At 43.9% G+C, this 17812-nt stretch overlaps 1 protein-coding gene across 3 annotated transcripts in view; it reads right to left on the bottom strand.

Annotated features, from left to right (window-relative positions):
• The window catches only part of PPP2R2B (protein phosphatase 2 regulatory subunit Bbeta), a 453511-nt gene that overhangs the window by 51277 nt on the left and 384422 nt on the right, over positions 1 to 17812 (bottom strand). For all 3 annotated transcript variants that reach the window (XM_044225002.1, XM_044224996.1, XM_044225009.1), the window contains one exon: positions 12344 to 12521. In XM_044225002.1, the coding sequence (XP_044080937.1) occupies positions 12344 to 12521 (178 nt within the window). The remainder of the gene's footprint in view (positions 1 to 12343; positions 12522 to 17812) is intronic.

The following is a 17812-nucleotide window of genomic DNA, read 5'->3' as shown; positions in this document are numbered from 1 at the left end:
CCTTCAATTATCTCTCAGAAGCCCTGTCGGGGCTTTCTAAAATTAGTTCGCGACTCAACTAACACGACGTCTTACTACCATTTCCCCCACCAAGCCCAGATGCAAACATGACTTGGGTCTCCAGAGCAGGTGGGTCCCCTGGATTCACAAAACACTACCTTTCAACTCAACCGCTGCCACGGTTTTAAATCTGATTGCAGTTAGCACTACTTGCTGGGGTGCAGGAGGCTGGGCCCCAGGAGGCCCTAAGCTGCCTCTCTGATGTTCTCTTCTGTCCTCCCCCCGCCCACACCAGACCCCTGCCCTGGGCTTAGGTGATCACGGCTGGGGGATCGGGTGAGCAGAGGCTCGCATGTAGCTGCTGACAGATCTCATTGCCCTCTGGAAAGAGCCTCCAGAGCCTAGCACGCCGGGGAGTGTGTTTCTCTTTTCCTAAAATAGGGCACGAAAATCTGGTGTCAGCTTTCTCAACCGCTACCAGGAGAGCTCTAAAAACAAGCCTAACTGGAAGGGATCGTTGCTGTGTGGGAGGGGGAGGTGCTACAGCTACTGTTATTTCTTTCTTACCTAAAAATAACGGCCCGAAGTCAGAACGTGTGAAAATGCAGAGCTTAAAGATATCCATGAAAGCAGGAAGGAACATCCCCCAGCACCCAGAACAGCACCACGGGCATGGGCTCTGGACTCTGCTTAGGGCTCCTTCCTCTGGATCTAGGCTCCCTCCTTCCTGCATTCCCTCCCTCCCTCCCTTCCACCCAAGCTGGATGTTGATGTCTCCCCATCATCCCTCATCCCCAAGCATGGCCTTTTTTTTTTTTTTTTTTTAATTTATTTATTTGACAGAGACAGACCACAAGTAGGCAGAGAGAGAGGCAGGTAGAGAGAGACAGGAGGCACAAGCAGGTAGACAGGCAGGCAGAGAGAGAGAGAGGAGGAAGCAGGCTCCCTGCTGAGCAGAGAGCCCGATGTGGGACTCGATCCCAGGACCCTGAGATCATGACCTGAGCCGAAGGCAGAGGCTTAACCCTCTGAGCCACCCAGGTGCCCCAAGCATGGCCCTTTTGACTAGAATGTCTGACTCCAGGGGGTTCGGCAATGGCTCCAATTCTCTCTTTAATAACTGTGATGTCAAGGACAGCAAGAGGATAATAATCAACAGTTAATATTTACCGAGTGCCACGCATTGTCTCATTTGACCTTCATCTCTGCCTTCTGAGGTCAGTACTAGGAACAGGCCTGCTCTCCAGGGGAAGAAGCAATAACTGAGATGAAGTAACCAAGGTCACAGAGCAGGGGGCGGAGCTGGGATTCGAACCCGGTCTAACTGCAGGGCCTTGGAGCTTGGCCACAGGCTACTCTCCCTCCCCTGAGGAGGGACCCTTCCAGAGACAGCCCTTCTGACTGCAGTCATCCTGGCTCTCTTGAGACTCCCTCCGGCTAATCCCAGAGGGCATTTTTAAATTCACTGTGTTTTTTAAATTCACTGACCACTTTGGTGGCCACATTTTTCAGAATCAGAGTTTGGACAGAGCATTTGATGCAGGATTCCTGTCTCCTATGATGGGATAATTATTTTTTTCTTTTTTGAGCCATCAACTGGAACAGAAACATATGGGCTTTCTTGAACTGTTCACTGATGGAGGATCTGCTGAGTTCTAAAAAACACGCGGGAGGGGACTAGTTATCAAAATTCTGCGGCTGATGGGGATGAAGGGGTGGGGTATTTCGCATCTACCTCATCCAGAAACCCAGGACTTTCCTCTTACTCTGTTCTAAAGGGAGATGCATGCCCTCGGCATATGTGGTTTTGCCCTTCATGTCAGGAGGGAAAGAGAAAAGAGATAAACAGTGCGTGGCTTCCTGTATTATCTTGAAAACAGAATGATGCATTTTGACAGTCAATTTTCTCTTCCCTCTGCTTTAGAACTCTCTATCCAAATTATTTCCCTGTTGTCCCGAAGAACTAAATGGCAAAAGCAAAGCATAACACTGGATTCATGGCTAATATACAAGGCAGACAGCCAACAGATTGCTATTAAATTAACCCTGGGGCTTGACAGATCTGTTCTTCCTGACCCCAACTGCTTATGGCATTCCTTATTAATGCTGAGCCCAGACAAATTACCTTTGCTAACAAAAGGGGTTAATCTGCTTCTCTGTTGGGACTCTGGAGGCAGCTCCGAGGACAGGAGGGGGCACAGCTAGTTTGGCAGCTGAGCTCCATGCTTGGAAGGCGGAAGGAGGGAAGGTGAGGGCATCACTGTGCCAGGCAGGGCCTAAGGCATCATTTAAAATAATAATTGAAGACACTGGGAGGTCACCCCTTAAGGGATTGGCTTCAAACAAATAAGAAGCCAGAGTCATAAATTACATCACCAGTGGGGTGAGGGAATGGAGAAGGTAATGGCAGGATGCTAAGGGGTAGCACGGGGGCCATTCAAAAGTCATTTCCTTCATCTCCAATTTGGAAAAAGCTTTCTACAAAAAAAAAAAAAAAAAGTCTACTGCAACACGATTAAAAAAAAGATAGCAACAATAAAAAGCTGTGAAACACTGCATCTATAGCACGATCATAAGGTCATTTAAAACTTACACTCTGGAACTGATGAGCCAAAAGGCAAGATTCTAAATGTTAGTAATAGTTCCATCTGGGTGGGTCTATGAATTTTCAATTATCAGTTATCATTTCCACATTTTCTCTTAATCAAGTAGTATTTCAGGACAGGAAAGACAAGGTATTATATGAATTATATAGTATATATTATTATACTATATATATTATAAATATATATGTATAGTGTAAATGTGTACATATAAAAAATATATATATATAAATTAGGTGAGAGAAATTAGATACACATATACACAGAGTCATGTAAAAAAAAAACAAAACAGAGAAAGAGGGACAGAGAGAGAGAGAGAATATAGAATGGAAGGAAATGTGGTTAGTATCTTATAGGGATTAGATGGAAGGTCAGCATGTAAGTTACCCTTTAGTAACTCTAGTTTACAAAGAGTAATTTACCTTTACCATTCGCTCATTCATTCATTCCTTCACGTAAATCCACAAATGTTTACAGAGAAACTGCTACTATTTTTCTGGGTTGGAGGGGGCAGGGGTGGATACAGCGATGACCAAAACATCTAAAACATCCTCCTGATCTGTGGAGCCTATACCCTAGCAGGGCACATGGTCACAAAGCAAGGCAGATCAGCATAATATATAATATATAATATAATAGACAGTAATAACTGCTAAGCAGAAAAAGAAAGCAGGGAAGAGAGGGAGAAATGGTACTTGTGTGGGTTGATAGGGTGTATGTAGGTCCTAGGCTGAATGGAAGGCAGTTTTCTGGAGAAATAGAGTTAATATTTTTTTCTCCTTTTATTATTTATTTGTTTTTCTCAGCCCTTGTAGTTGAATTAGCTAGCATGATGTTAAACTGTGATGTATATTCCCTGTATATACAATCAAAACTAAGCGGTGAGATTATAGGTGATTCTAATAATCTCTACAATAAATACTTATTTTTTTAAACAATAAATATTAAAAAGTAGTTTCCTTGTGTTAGAACCATCCATGCGACAGGTGAAAGACCAGAGGCCTGATCACCATGGGTAAAGTTCAAGATGGTACTGTGATAAATACCATGCTTGGAACAAAACTGGGTCAGGAGATTGGGATTCAATTTTGATTCCAAGTCTGTTTTGCTTGCAGAACATAGGAAAGCCATTTTTTTCTCTCTGGGTTTTGATTTTTTTCATCTTTGAATGGGCATTATCTTATTTACTCCAATAACCTCTGAGAATTTTGATTATGAAATAATTTCATGGAGAAAGTTATTAAATAGCTTTACAGTAGACTGAATAATCCCATCTCAAAAAAAATTATTTTTCCACAGATAGCTTATGCATTAGTTTCGTGGGCTTTTGAAGCTGACGACCTTGCATGCTTCTGTCTTTATCTGTGCAGATTTGGTTGGTAATAACAAGATTTCTTTTGTTTTTGTTTTGTTTCATTTGCTAAGCCCCACCTAAGCCAATCAAGGGCAGGAAAACTGAACAGGAGGCCTTTCTGCAGGCCGGGCTGGAGAGCGGAGTCTACCCTGGCCGAGGAAAGACACCCATGTTCAAGAGCAGTTGAAGTTTTTCGTGCTGCCGTAGTTAGAGTCTGTCAGTACCCAACATGGAGAACATTCTTAATCACCTTAGAGTTGGATTTCCTTTTAGGGGACATGAACTGCTTCCCCCCCCTTTCCAAAGTCTGAATACAATCTTTGGATATTAAATACTGATTACTAAGCTTCCAGATCTTGTTAGCTGAATGGATGTGTTACTTGATGATAAGACACTGGCAATCTCTGAAGAGGACTCTAAGGGATATTCCTCTTTTAAGAGCTTAAAAAAAGCCAATGTGCAAATATTTATGGAGGGTTTGCCAACTGCTAGGCTCAATATGAGATACTGACAAAGAGACACATGGTGCCACATTAGTTACTGCTTATGAGTATGTAGTGAGCTACAAAAGACACTGGGCTGAGATTATCTTCATGATTTGGGGGAGGAGCACTTGAAAATCCCATAACTGTGGACTCTACTATTCACGTGACATAGAGTGTGAATTCCGTCATTAGCAAACATCCAGTATTCCCTTCAAAGTTCAGTTTGGATGTTACCCTTTATGATGCATTCTAGCCTTTCCTTCATGATTCTCCCTGTCCTGTGTCCTGTGTTCTAGCACCTTGAATACATCTAACATGTAGTCCATATTATTAGTACTAACTGAGTAATTTGAGATGGTGAGCTAGAGGATATCTCACTGGAGTATGAAGTAAGAGTGACTGAGATTTTAATCCCCAAGTCTGTGACCAGCTACATAATATTGAAAGCCTTTAGACTTGATAGCTCATCTACGAAAAGAGGCCAGAAACTACAAGAGATGATGTGTAGAACATACCTGGTACTTAATACAGGCTCCAAAAATTCTTAGTCTCACCTTCCCTAGGATGATGGCATGTCTGTCTCCCTTTGTCCGCATACTTGCTTTGCTGGTTTTGTGATATGTTAACTTAGTTGGGCTGAGTCCCTAGTGTTCCCTTTGTAGGATATTTCTGGTTATGTTGGGCTAACATGGGCTCAGGAGGTTTGGAGGACAGAAGGGAGGAAGCAGCTGTTGTGTATCTCTCTCTCTCACACACACACACACACTCTTCCTCCCACAAATTCTATTGTTAGGGAATCTGCTGTAAGAGATTCTGCAGATGTGATTAAAGACCCCAAGAGATTGACCTGAAGTTCATCAAAGGAAGATTATCCTAGATGGGCCTGGATTAATCAGCTGGAAGATATTTAAGGGAAAGCTTAGGTCTCCCCTGAGTAAGTGACTCCTAAAGGCTGCTGGGTTCAAAACTGTTCTGTCTTCCTGACCACGACATGTGGACAAGCTTCAAATTGTGCTTGTGCTATTCCAACCCACCTGTGATTTTTCCATTCCTGACTGATTGCCTTATAGATCCCGGACTTGCTTGGCTAGCCACACAACTGCAAGGCTAATTCATTTTAATAAGTCAGTCTCTCTCCCACTCCCTCCTGTCCTTTCTTTCTCTCTGTAGGCAGAAAGACAGACGAACAGACAGATACACACACATACACACACTGCTCCCCCAAAAGTTTTGCTTCTCTGGTTGAACTCTGATTCATCTACCCTTCCGATTATAAGAGCCATAATAACAGGGATGGAATTTTACTCATCTTGGCATTTCCAGTACACATAGTAAGTGTTCAATAAATGTTTATGGATTTTACTTTAAGTCATTGTGACTTAGCAGCCTTCCCTAGGCATAGTTTTTTTAAAATGCAGAAAATCTATAGTAGGTCAATAATAGGTCAAGATGCCAGGCCTGGATACTGTAAATCATTTACATTTTTTTTTTTTTTTAAGAATGGGATCCAGGCAACAAGATTAGAAGAACAGAGGCCTGGAAAAATGTTACAGATAATAATAGCTTCTATTTATTAAGTCTCTTCTCTGTGCCAGGTGCTTGGCTAAGAAGTTGACATGATGATTTCATTTAATACCCACAATAACCTTACAAGATACCTGGTATTATTATCTCCCTTAACAGATGAGGAAATGGAGGGTCAGAGAGATGTTAAGCAACTCTTCAAGGTCACACATATTTTAGGAGATAAAACTGGATTCCAATCCGCTGAATGTGACTCCTGAGTCTAACTTCCAAGCTAACTACTACTAACTACTAAGCACTCCTAACGACTAAGCTCTACTTCTCTAGGAAGCTCAAAAAGCCCAAGAAGTCTGCCTAGCTGCATTCTTGCCTGATCCCTTGACAACATGAGGTCCAAGGGGCTTTCTCCATGCAGAGGGAAATCCCTCATCTCATCAAATCCGAGGTATGGCACAGACAGAGAGTCAGCAGCCACATAAGCAAAGCACCAGGCCTTCGAAAACCCACCAGGGCTGTCACTGGAATGTTCTCCTTTTACACTAAATGCCAGTCTCATTTGTGGATGGAAGCCAGAGCAGCAATAAGGGAGACGAACTGGTATCAGGCCCCACAGTCTCCTTCAAAGCCTGGCTGGTAGAATCCCACCAGAATGAAAGGAAGGCCGCTGTCCAAGGTACTCCAGAGAGACAAAAGCCAGGAGATGAGGTCCCGGGAATCAAGTCCCAAAGGGCCTCAGCTTAGTTGACAAATGAAGCTGATGCACAGGGCTGTTAAGACCAAGGGCAGTCATGAAGCACCCTCTGATTCCAGATGTCTTCTCTCAGAGAGATGTTCTGTGTCATGCCCAGGGAACAGACTTCTGTAAGATGTGGCTTCTGCTGACCATTTTAGGCTTGCTTACACTATGTTCCACCACATTCTCTGAGCTCTAGTCACAATGGCCTTTCTAGAGTTCCCCCAACATCGTCATCCTCCCTCCTACAACATGCCCTTCGTACAAGCTAGACCAATCTCCCCCGACCACTTTGCCAAGTTAGCTCATACTCTTTCTCTTTCAGATCTCAACCCAATCATCAATTCCTCTGCAAAGTCTTCTTTTACTCCTGAATCAGATTTCAAAAAAGAAGCATTCACACAACTGTATTTCCTTTCCTCACAGGGCTTTCTTCTGTTTGTAATTACAAAGAGGTCAGGGGAGATTGGTCTAGCACGAACAAAGGGCATGTGGCAGGAGGGAGTGATTATTTGATGAATGTCATTCTGAAAGCAGGAAATTTCTTTTCACTTTTTCTATCCCCATGGCTTAAGTGCAGCGCTGGGCACAAACTAGGTACCCACTATCCAGTTGTTGAGGGCTGTCTCTTTACTTTTACTTGACAGGAGCCTATTAATAGGTCCCATATTGGACTAGTAAAGGACTGTTGAACTGAGGAGAGAGTTCTAAGTATCTGAAGTATACCACAGAAAACTAATTTGAAAATTAGGGTTGCTTCTTGCCTTAGAAATCACTACCCTAGCAATGAGTTGTTATTATTATCCTAAAGTAGTTAACCCATTAAGGCCACACAGTCTGACCATTTCAAGACAGAACCTGTTATATAAGACAAAGACAGATTGGCTATAAGGGAAGGGAGAGGATTCAAGCTGTCATGAGGCCAGGAATGATACAATCTGATCTGGTATTAAACACAAGGCTCTGAGCCTTGGAGATCCTGCAAGCATGTGGATCTAGAGTAGAATGAGCAACATCTTGAAAAGAGCATCCAACTGCAAAACCGAAGGAAGAGTCTAGAATGGGGAAGACCAGACAATGAATGAAGCAGAATAGAATCCACTATACTATCATTCAACTTTTTTAGGTTCCTTGTTCTTCCCATGATGATCATCCTTGTTTTGAAACCTGCTGATTGCTCATTTAGCAGGGCACTGACCTAAGCATATATGTTTCTGTATGCATATATGTACAAGCATTATATGTGTCCATATATGTACATACATATATAGGTATATACACGTATATGGATATATTTTATATGGAGTTGACCCTTGTATCGTTCCAATTTTAGTATATGTGCAGCCAAAGCGAGCACTGCAGTTGACCCTTGAACAATGTGGGGATTAGGGCCAGAGACACCCGTGCTATCAAAAATCCACATGTCAATTTGGGTTCCCTTAAATCTTAATGACGAATACCCTACTGTTGACCAGGAACCTTACTGATAACCTAAGTTGATTAACACCTATTTTGTATGCTATATAGAATTATAAACTATATTTTTATAATAAAGCAAGCTGGAGAAAAGAGAACATTATTAAGAATATCATAAGGAAGAGAAAAATACATTTATAGTACTGTACTGTGTTTATAAAAAAAAGAATCAGTGTGTAAGTGGACCGGTGTAGTTCAAACCCCTGCTGTCGAAAGGTCAATTGTATATATAAAATTTATCCACATACACATATTAAACATATAAATCTTTTAAATATAAATAAATAAAATATACTTTTTTAAAAAGTTCTCACAATCCTCTCTGATAGAGCTCCTCTCTAAAGATCATGAAACAGAGGGCTGGATAAATTAAGAACCATGTTAAAGCTTCCATACTCAGCAAGTGGTAGAGCTGAGAGTGAACTTTAGGACTTTGAGAGCTTCTAGAACTTTTAGGACTCCACAGCCTGTGTTCTCAACCATAATGCCAGTGTCACACCAAATGCCAGGCAGGGGAAGTCATGACTATTTTTTAACCAGACTGCAAGACCGCTTGTCTTACTATTATTCCCTTTTCTTCACATATACATCCTCTGTAACTTAAGTGGAATTTTCAGGATCTATGAAATCATCAGACTGATATGATAGTTCTATTTTTCTAGTCGTCACGGTCATAAATGCTAATTCTGAAAACAAAGAAAGGCCCCATCATGCTTAGAAGCCCATTCACTACCATCCCTGTTGTACTCCTACTGTGCTCCGGGAACCCCCAGCATTCTAACCTGAACCACGTTTTCCAGCCTCTGCAGTGGATAAGAGGCATCACGGAAATGGCACTAAACACTGTGTGATTTAATAAGAGCTGCCTGCTGGCTGGTGTTTTTCTGAGGGTGTTTTGAAAGCTGGCCGCATCCTCCCCCAGAGGTTCTCAGCACTTCAGTGACAAGAGGCAAAATGGTCCCAGTTTGTACCATCAGCTCAGCACTTAAGGCGGTGTGGTTGAAAAGAACTGAATAGATACCAGTGATCATCATCCTCATGATGACGATGATGATTTTACATATGGCTGCTTTCAGGGTGAGTGGCACAGTCTCATTTGTATGCTGGCATCTGGCAGGCTGTCACACATCTGCAGAATATAACCTAAATTGTGCTATTAATATTTCCCCTTTGCATTCTACCCAAGGCATCTGTCTCCCCGAATGCCTAAAGAAACCCTCCTCCCTCTTGAAGGCCTAGAGGCAAATCCAGAAAACATGTCACCTAGACAGGGGACAGCAGGCGCTCAGAGAGACAGCAGCTGAAACCAAGCAGATTCCTGGCTCTTGGAAAAGGTGTAAAGGGAGAGAGGAACCACAACCCACATTCATCCTATTTGCGGCTGAACTTCCAGACAAAATCTGTAGGCAGACTTTCTGAGGCTCAGATAGTAGGTAGAGTCTGCTCTGTAACCAACAGGAGGTGCCAGTCATGGTCCTGAGGATCAGGTCTTAGTGCCTCTATCACTGCCATTGCTTGCTTAAACTGCCTTTCTTAGAAGACCTTGGCAAACCAAGAAGCAGACTCTTCCATATAGAGAACAAAGTAATGGTTACTGGAGGGGAGGTGAATGGGGGGATGGGTGGAATAGGTGATAGACATTAAGGAGGGTCGTGATGAGCACTGGGTGACTTATGCAAATGTTGAATCACCATATTGTACAGCTGAAACTAATATAACACTGTAAGTTAACTGCTATTTAAATAAAGACGTAAGGGGAAAAAAAGCCTTGGGCAACTATCAAGCACTTTTCTGTGGTGGAGACTAGCTAACTGTGTACCAAAACCAGGTCAATATATATATTTTTTAAACACACATAGCTACACTACATTTCCCAGCATGCTTTGTAGTTAGAGGTAGACATTGACTGACTTCTAACCAATGGGATTCATGCTATTTGAGGGCCTGGCCCAAAAGAGCCTCCTATGTGGGGTTCTCTACAATATTTCCTTTTGTTGTCTTGACTGCAGGTCAGGCTGGTGACAGTGGGGAGCTGCAAGATGGAAGGATCTATTTCTTTGATTCACAGTTTGGAGGAGGTTGCTTTTTGGTGGGGATGATCATAATGGACTTTATAACAGAAATCATCTTCTTTGTGTTTGAGACACTATGTAGTCTATTTTTATCAAAAGATTCATAGCTTTACTATAATGAACGTACTCTTTAAGTGAAATTTCCAGCTTAAATTTCATGATCACTGGGACACTTGGGCGGCTCAGTCAGTTAAGCATCTGACTCTTGGTTTCAGCTAAGGTGACAATCCCAGGGTTGTGAGATTGAACTCTGGGTCAGGCTCCCTGCTCAGTAGGGACTCTGCTTGTTCCTCTCCCTCTGCCCCACCCCTAGCTCATTCTTTCTAAGTAAATCTTAAAAAAAAATCAATCAACTGTCTACTGGATAGTTCTGTTTCAGTGATCTATCACACTTCAAACTTGCCCTGGCTAATCAAAATGGCATTTTCTGTATCTCAGAATGTTCTAGGTACTCAGATACAGGAATGGATCACATAAAGTCCCTTCTCTCATAGAATTTACACTTAAACATGGGGAAATCCAAAATACACACATGCACCCAATTTCAAATAGTGATATGTACTGTGAAGATAAGAGGGATAGAAGGCTACTGGTGGCTACTTGGTAGTTAATGGGAAAAGGGCCACTGAGGAGGTGTCATGAGTTTGAAATGTGAACTCATGTAGTTAGCCATGTGAACTCTGGGGACAGAGTATTCCAGAAAGAGGGGGCAGCAAATACAAAGAAGAGACATAAGATCAAGGTCTATCCAGGAACAGAAAAGAGATGAGTTGGCTGAAGCAGAGTGAATTTGGGGAGAGTGATATGACAGGATATCAAAGAGGGAGTCAGGGATCAGGCCATAGAGAATCTTATAGTTCAAGGTAAAGAACTTGGGTTTTATTCTAAATTCACTGAGAAGTTATTAGAGTGTCTTAAGCAGGGGAAGAGTGAAATCTGAATTAAATACTGAAAGGTCCACTCTTTTATGGGAACATGAACTATGTAGAAGATCGAGAAAAAAAAGGAGACTAAACGGGAGATTACTATAGTCACATAGAGGAAGGGATAGTGGCCTATGCTCATGTAGGGTAGCAGGAGTGGAGAGGGAGAGAGAGCAAGGAGCTGATCTGAGATATACTTCAGAGTAAGCACTAGTGGGACTCATAGATTGGGCTGGGGGGTAGGGAGGTTGGTGAGTGAGAAAAAAAAAAATCCATACTGACTCCCACGTCAGGTGCTCAGCAGCCTGGATAGAGAAATCATTACCTGAGAATGGGAATTCAAGTGAGGAGTCAGGGTTGTGGAGGGATGAACCACAGGAGAGGTAGGGAATAAATGACCCATCCATATTATGAAAAAGAGACTCATTGTAATGGAATTAGAATGTTGGCTCAGACGCTCATTCAACAATTCTCTTGATGTTGCTGGATTTTAGCTAAATAGGGGACAGTAATATTTACATTGGGGGTTGTTATATCAAATATACCTTTGGTGTATGGGGACTAGAAAGAAGCATGATGGGGACGTGAGGGTTGCTAACACAGTTTTGTTTCTTGATCTGGATGCTGGTTATACAGGTGTGCTCTGTGGAAATTCATCAATCTGTAAAATTACAATATATGCGCTTCTCAAAATGAGAGTCAACGCATGAAGCTCCTATTGTAGTGCTTCAAATTCAATAAATGGCAGCCAGTATTATTTTACCATGTTGATAAAACGAAAACCATCTCACGAGTACCTGCTGCCCATAGAGGCCATTTACAAATCCTTTCACAAGAGGAAGGAGCCCTAACTGAATTCTGGGGTCTTATCTTATAGTTGATAAAGTTGCAACTGACTTGAGTTCACGACACACGAATGTCTTTATGCCAACGAACTGACTCCGAGTTCCAACCCAGAGGCAGTGCTGGACTTCTACGTCAGTAATTCAATACTTCTCTAAGTTTGTTAGGAAGAAGGATGGATGCCAACACAAATGAAAAGGGAACAGCCCTCCACAACTGCTAGGAGCAGTGGTAGCGATGGCTTCTTTCTCTTCTACTTCCCCCAAGCCTGATCATACCTGAATACTTAGGATTCAAGCCACCTGGTTATTGGCCCCCAGGAAAGGATACTAAAACTTTGATTGGTTATTTCAAAGTTCCAGAGATTAATCCTCAGGTCATCAGCTGACATGTAGGTCTCATAGTCGCTGTTGACTGATATAGAGTTGATGTGATATGTGTGTGCGTTGGCAAATACTCTTCGCGGGGTGGCCTCCACCATCAGGTCCATGGGTCTCAGGACAGGCACCTGGGATGAAAGAGAAACAGATCACTTCCGAACCAAAGCTCTTCACCAGGGAAAACGTGTGCACAGTTATGTCCTTCACCATTCACACAAAATCATGACCACAGTTGAAAACTTGAAGTTAGAGAAGTAGACTGATAAATCCCAGGTTTCTGTCTCCTCTGCTGCTTTTAGTTTTTTACTTATTTGTTTATTTTTGGTCTATTCCTTTCAGTTTTACATCCTTCTCAAAAGATGTCACCATCACTTAGCCCTCATGGGCAATTTTACCCTTTATAGGCTCTGAGCGTTTTTCCCTGGCTGCTCTAGGGGGCCTCATCCTAGGGTCACTGAACTGAGAATCTACAGTGCTGTCCTTAGCTCCCAGAGCTGTTGCTCTAAGCTGCTCGCTTGTTTGTTTCAAAAAGAAGTATAGTGGGTCACCTGGGTGGCTCAGTCGTTAAGCGTCTGCCTTTGGCTCAGGTCATGATTCCAGGGTCCTGGGATCGAGCCCACATCCGGCTCCCGGTTTAGCGGGAAGCCTGTTTCTTTCCTCTCCCACTCCCCCTGCTTCTGTTCCCTCTCTTGTTGTGTCTCTGTCAAATCAATAAATAAAATCTTAAAAAAAAAAAAAGAAGTGTAGTTTAAAAAGAAGTTGTCAATTATCATATGGCTTCACTTACCTGTGGAGTAAGTGAAGGAGAGGAGAAGTGAGTTAGGGGAAATCAGAGGGGGAGATGAGCCATGAGAGACTGTGGACTCTGAGAAACAGACTGAGGGTTTTGGAGGGGAGGGGGGATGGGGGAGATGGGTGAGCCTGGTGATGGGTATTAAGGAGGGCATGTATTGCATGGAGCACTGGGTGTGGTGCATAAACAATGAATCTGGGAACACTGGAAAAAATTACGAATAAATAAATAAATAAGAAGGAAGTTGTGGGCAAGTTTCAGAAATATCTAGTTCAACTTTGATCTACATTTATACCACAGAGCTTAGGAGGTCTAGACCCCATCCTGGCTTTTTCTCCAATCTTTAAGGGCATTTTGGGAAAATATATCACCACCTAAGATTCTAAGAGCCCAAATTCAGCCATTTGCATATAGAGCACTCATTGACATCCTGTTTTACCTGGGAAAATCTTGGTTTATACCTGTTGTCTTCATGTACCAACCACATAATATCCACTTCCACATCAAAACTGTCCTAGTTTGGTCAATAAAGTATATGGTCATCTTACTGATATATAAAGTCTACTCAGTGATTATTTGTTGAATGAGTGAATAAGAATATTTGAGCAAATGTCTTCTTCCCCATAGGTCAAAGAATCAGGCGGTTACATCAATTCCAACACACGAAGCTCTTCCTGGCAAATATGAACAAAGACGCAATGCTCTTTTGACTCCCTCTTTGAATTCAAGGGCACTTCTGACTATACCCGGGTGAACTGGCTCCTGAGAAAGTGAGAGAGAACCTACCAGTGCCTGACAGGGGGCAGACTAAAAACAAAACAAAACAAACACAAAACACAGATGCGATCCTTTACCAGAAACAAGAAAGTAAAAGGACCAAAACGATTTCCCTTTGAAGGAAGTCATCTCTTGCAACTGAGCGGACTTGTTGACGGATTCATTTGCAGGTGCTCAATTAAGACTTCAGTTCTGGATTTGTTTCAGCCCAGGGGGTGAGGGGAAGAGGGCAGAAACAAAGGTTACATTTTGTGAAGTATACTCATCTCAACAATGTAACATTTTATAAAACAGAATTCTCCCAGTTCAGTCTTGGAGGAGCTTAGCGCCTTCGAACTTTTTAGATTTTTTCGAACTTTTTAGATTTTTTAAATCAGATAAATAATTCAGAAGAATCAGAGTAGGGGTGCCTGGGTGGCTCAGTGGGTTAAAGCCTTTGCCTTCAGCTCAGGTCATGATCCCCGCGTCTAGGGATCATGGACTCTTTGCTCAGCAGGGAGCCTGCTTCCTCCCCTCTCTGCCTGCCTTTCTGCCTACTTGTGATCTCTGGTGGTGAAATAAATAAATGATGTGATCTCTGTGAAATAAATAAATAAAATCTTTAAAAAAAAGAAAAAGAAAAGAAGTATCAGAGCACTCTATTGCTGTGGTTCTAGACAGGCGGCGTGGATGTAGGAAGAGCTAGGAGTCCTCCGACCACCAGGAAAGGGAGGGGAGAGCAAGTCTTTGTGAGCCCTCCCCATCCAATTATGGATGATGGTTTTAGAGCATAAGCTCAGGGATGGCAAGAACTTATAAGAACTATAAGAACTATAAGACCTCATCACAGATTCATGGCATGCCTAAAGGCTGTGTGACCATGGGTGATTAACAGTAATACCTCTAGTTATCAGGAAGGGTAGTTGGGATCTGTGGAGATAATATATCCTCTTGTTCTCCCTCCTTCTTGCCCGTGAGAGACATTTATTAGACTATATACAAGGTCCTGGGGGCAGTGGTAGATCATTTGACTGCAAGGGCCGGGGGTGGGGGGATCCAACTGGTGAGCAAAACCAGACACTTCCTGCCTTCATCCAGCTGGTCTAGATGGAGGAGGTAAATACAAAGTCATGTCATAATAAAATACAGTAAGTGTCCCAAAGGAGAGGATAGCATGCAAGGGAGGATCTAAAATGGCCAGAGAGTTCTGGAGAGCTGATGCTAAGGAAGTTTGGGATGGATAACTGTGAAGGATGAGAAGATGTTTACTAGCCCAGGAGGGGAGAGAAGAATGTTCCAGCTGGAGAAAATAGCCCATGCAAAGGTCCTGTGGGGGTAGGACAGGAATGAAGGGCTGATAGGTCAATGTGGGTGAGATAGAGGGAGTGATGGGAACCTTGGTAAGAGATGAAGTAACAGGAGAGGTCACAGGCAAGCCCCCCACCTCCAAAAGATTTTTGCTATTATCTTTAGAGAAATGAGCAGAAATGAAAAGACTTTCAATGACTGTGGTATGATCAAACTTTTGATGCGATCATTCCTGATGTGCGGTGGAGAACAAGTTAGAGGACAAACGAAGTAAAAAGTTGGAAAGGAAGAGGATCCACTATCAACACCAGAGAAGGGTGCATCCAAGTCAAGACTTTGTAATGGATTTAAAAAAGTGTCTCTGCTCTTGGGAACTCTCCTTGCAAATAGTTATTGGGCATTTACTCCTCTGGGTCAATCATTCTTCATACATCTTTCCTGGGAATTCTTTCACCAGCTCTGTGAAATAGGTACTAGTAGGAGTACTATTACAAGGAGAAAGTTCAGGTTCGGAGAGTTGAAGTCACTGGTCCAGGGCTGCCCAGCTAGAGGAGGCTGTGGGGGCTCTGAGGCATTTTCAGAATTTAATACGAGATCCTACTTGACTGCAGAGCTGGTGTTCCTTCCACGGTCTCCCACCACACTCATGTATCATACGTGAAAGAAAGTGATGAATGGTCCAGATGTGACATGCATACACAGCACTAGTATTTGTGGAACTGACAGCGTTACTGATAGTAGTAACTGTAGTGGTAGTCCACGAGGTTTACAGTGAAGCTGCCTCTAGCAACCTCAATATGATGTTGTAGGTGTTCCTGGTATTTGAATGGGGGGGGGGGGACGACTCTGTGGGCTTTCAAAAACACATGCCACGCTTTTGTAGTGTGTCATAAAGGGGTCCCCACCTAATGCTTTGGAGGGCTACCTGTGCTTCCTCTGCCCGCCCTCCCCCCCAGATATAGCAGAGCTCAAAGCGGGCTCCCCAGGGCCACAGAAGAAATGCAATCTGCAAGGACTTCCCATTGCCCCTCCTCCCGTCCTCCACGGAGCCTCCTTCATTACAGCACATTGTCTGCAGAGGCTTCCCATGGCTGTGGTGACAGGGAGGGAGCGTGACAGCCGGGATCAAGAGGCATTACAAAGTGGGAACTGCCAGCCCAGAGCGTCAGCTTAACGTGACGGGGCTGCCTGCTAATTCAGGCTGACATATTCCATGATGTACCACTTAATGGGGAAGGCTCTGCGGAGGTGTCTGGGGAGGGAGCCTCTGATGCTTCTCCCAGATAAGGCAGAGGGAAGAATATCATTCAAGCTTGTCTGGCACCATTCCCATGCCCGGGGCGAGGCCTGGCCACTGCCTGATGATGCCCCTCACAGGAAGGAAGAGGTCTGGTTCAAGCCGGACGGCAAGCCCATCAGGAAGCCCCACTGGGACCGTGCTTGCCAACTGCTCTGGCTACCTAGTGCCTTCTGGGCCAGACAGGGAGAGGAGCCAGGCACTGCGCTCTGAGTCGGACTCACCGGCACTCGTCAGGGCTTTCTCTGTATGACATTCATGGAGGGCTTCCATGTCCTGTGCCAGTCACTGTGTTAGAGCACCCCCACCCCCGCCCCAAGTCCAGGGCTCTGCTTCATTCAACCCTCTGTCTTCTCGGGGCAGAGGCCCCGGGGAAGATTCTTCTGTTCACCCATTTCCTAGGGAAGGTTCAGGGAGCTAAAGTATCCCGTCCAATGTCACATGGACAGTAAGCCGAGGGGCTGAACCGAGGCAGTGTGGTTCCCAAGTGAGCACACTACTGCAGACGAAACTGCTAAAGGGAAATAAGAAATTGTCATTTTTGCAGGTCAAAAATCATCAAATCTCCATAACTGTGTATGGTTCAGCTTAATACTCTGGAAGGACTCTGTGCTATGGTGGCATGACAGTGACTCATGGAACAATGAATCTTGGAAAGGTGCTTAGAGCCTTTCCCAAGGACCATCCTGTGTGTGTGCACGCATGTGTGTGCACACGTGTGTGGCCACGCATGTGTGCATGCGTGAGGGGGATGGGAATTTAACGAGAGCCCTGGCTGTCTAGGTTTTACCTCCTTCATCACTCTTGACAGTCCGTTGGGATTCCCAATCATATCTTGCTTAAATAAGTATTTCTGTGAATAAGGCAAGTGTGAAAACAATTGGCCCAGGCAGTACCTCCCACGTGCAGGTGAGGGAATCAGGACCCACCGAGGTGAAGTGCCTTGTCCAGTCACCCAGAGAGGGGCTGCCAGCACAGTCTGGGTTTCTCCCTCCCATCCCAGAGCTTCATCTGCCCCCAAACCATGTGCCCAAACTGTTTTCATAGGACCAGAGCCCCCTTTCTGCCAAGTGTCAGGACAAAAACTGGACAAGCCAAGACCTTTAGCTTGTAGGTCAAAGTCTCTTTTCCGAGGCATGCTGGCCATGGTGGGTGACGCTCAAATCAGCTGAGACCAGGCTGCCTTGTGCTCGAAATGAGAAGAGCATCCCCAGACCCCAGAGGGCTGTGGGATGCCCTTCACGCCCCTCCCTCAGGTGCCTCCT

Source organism: Neovison vison, chromosome 1, assembly GCF_020171115.1.
Source record: "Neovison vison isolate M4711 chromosome 1, ASM_NN_V1, whole genome shotgun sequence".
Classification (NCBI taxonomy): Eukaryota; Metazoa; Chordata; class Mammalia; order Carnivora; family Mustelidae; genus Neogale; species Neogale vison.
Note: the sequence above shows the minus strand (reverse complement) of the source record. Positions and strands in the feature narration are given on the sequence as shown.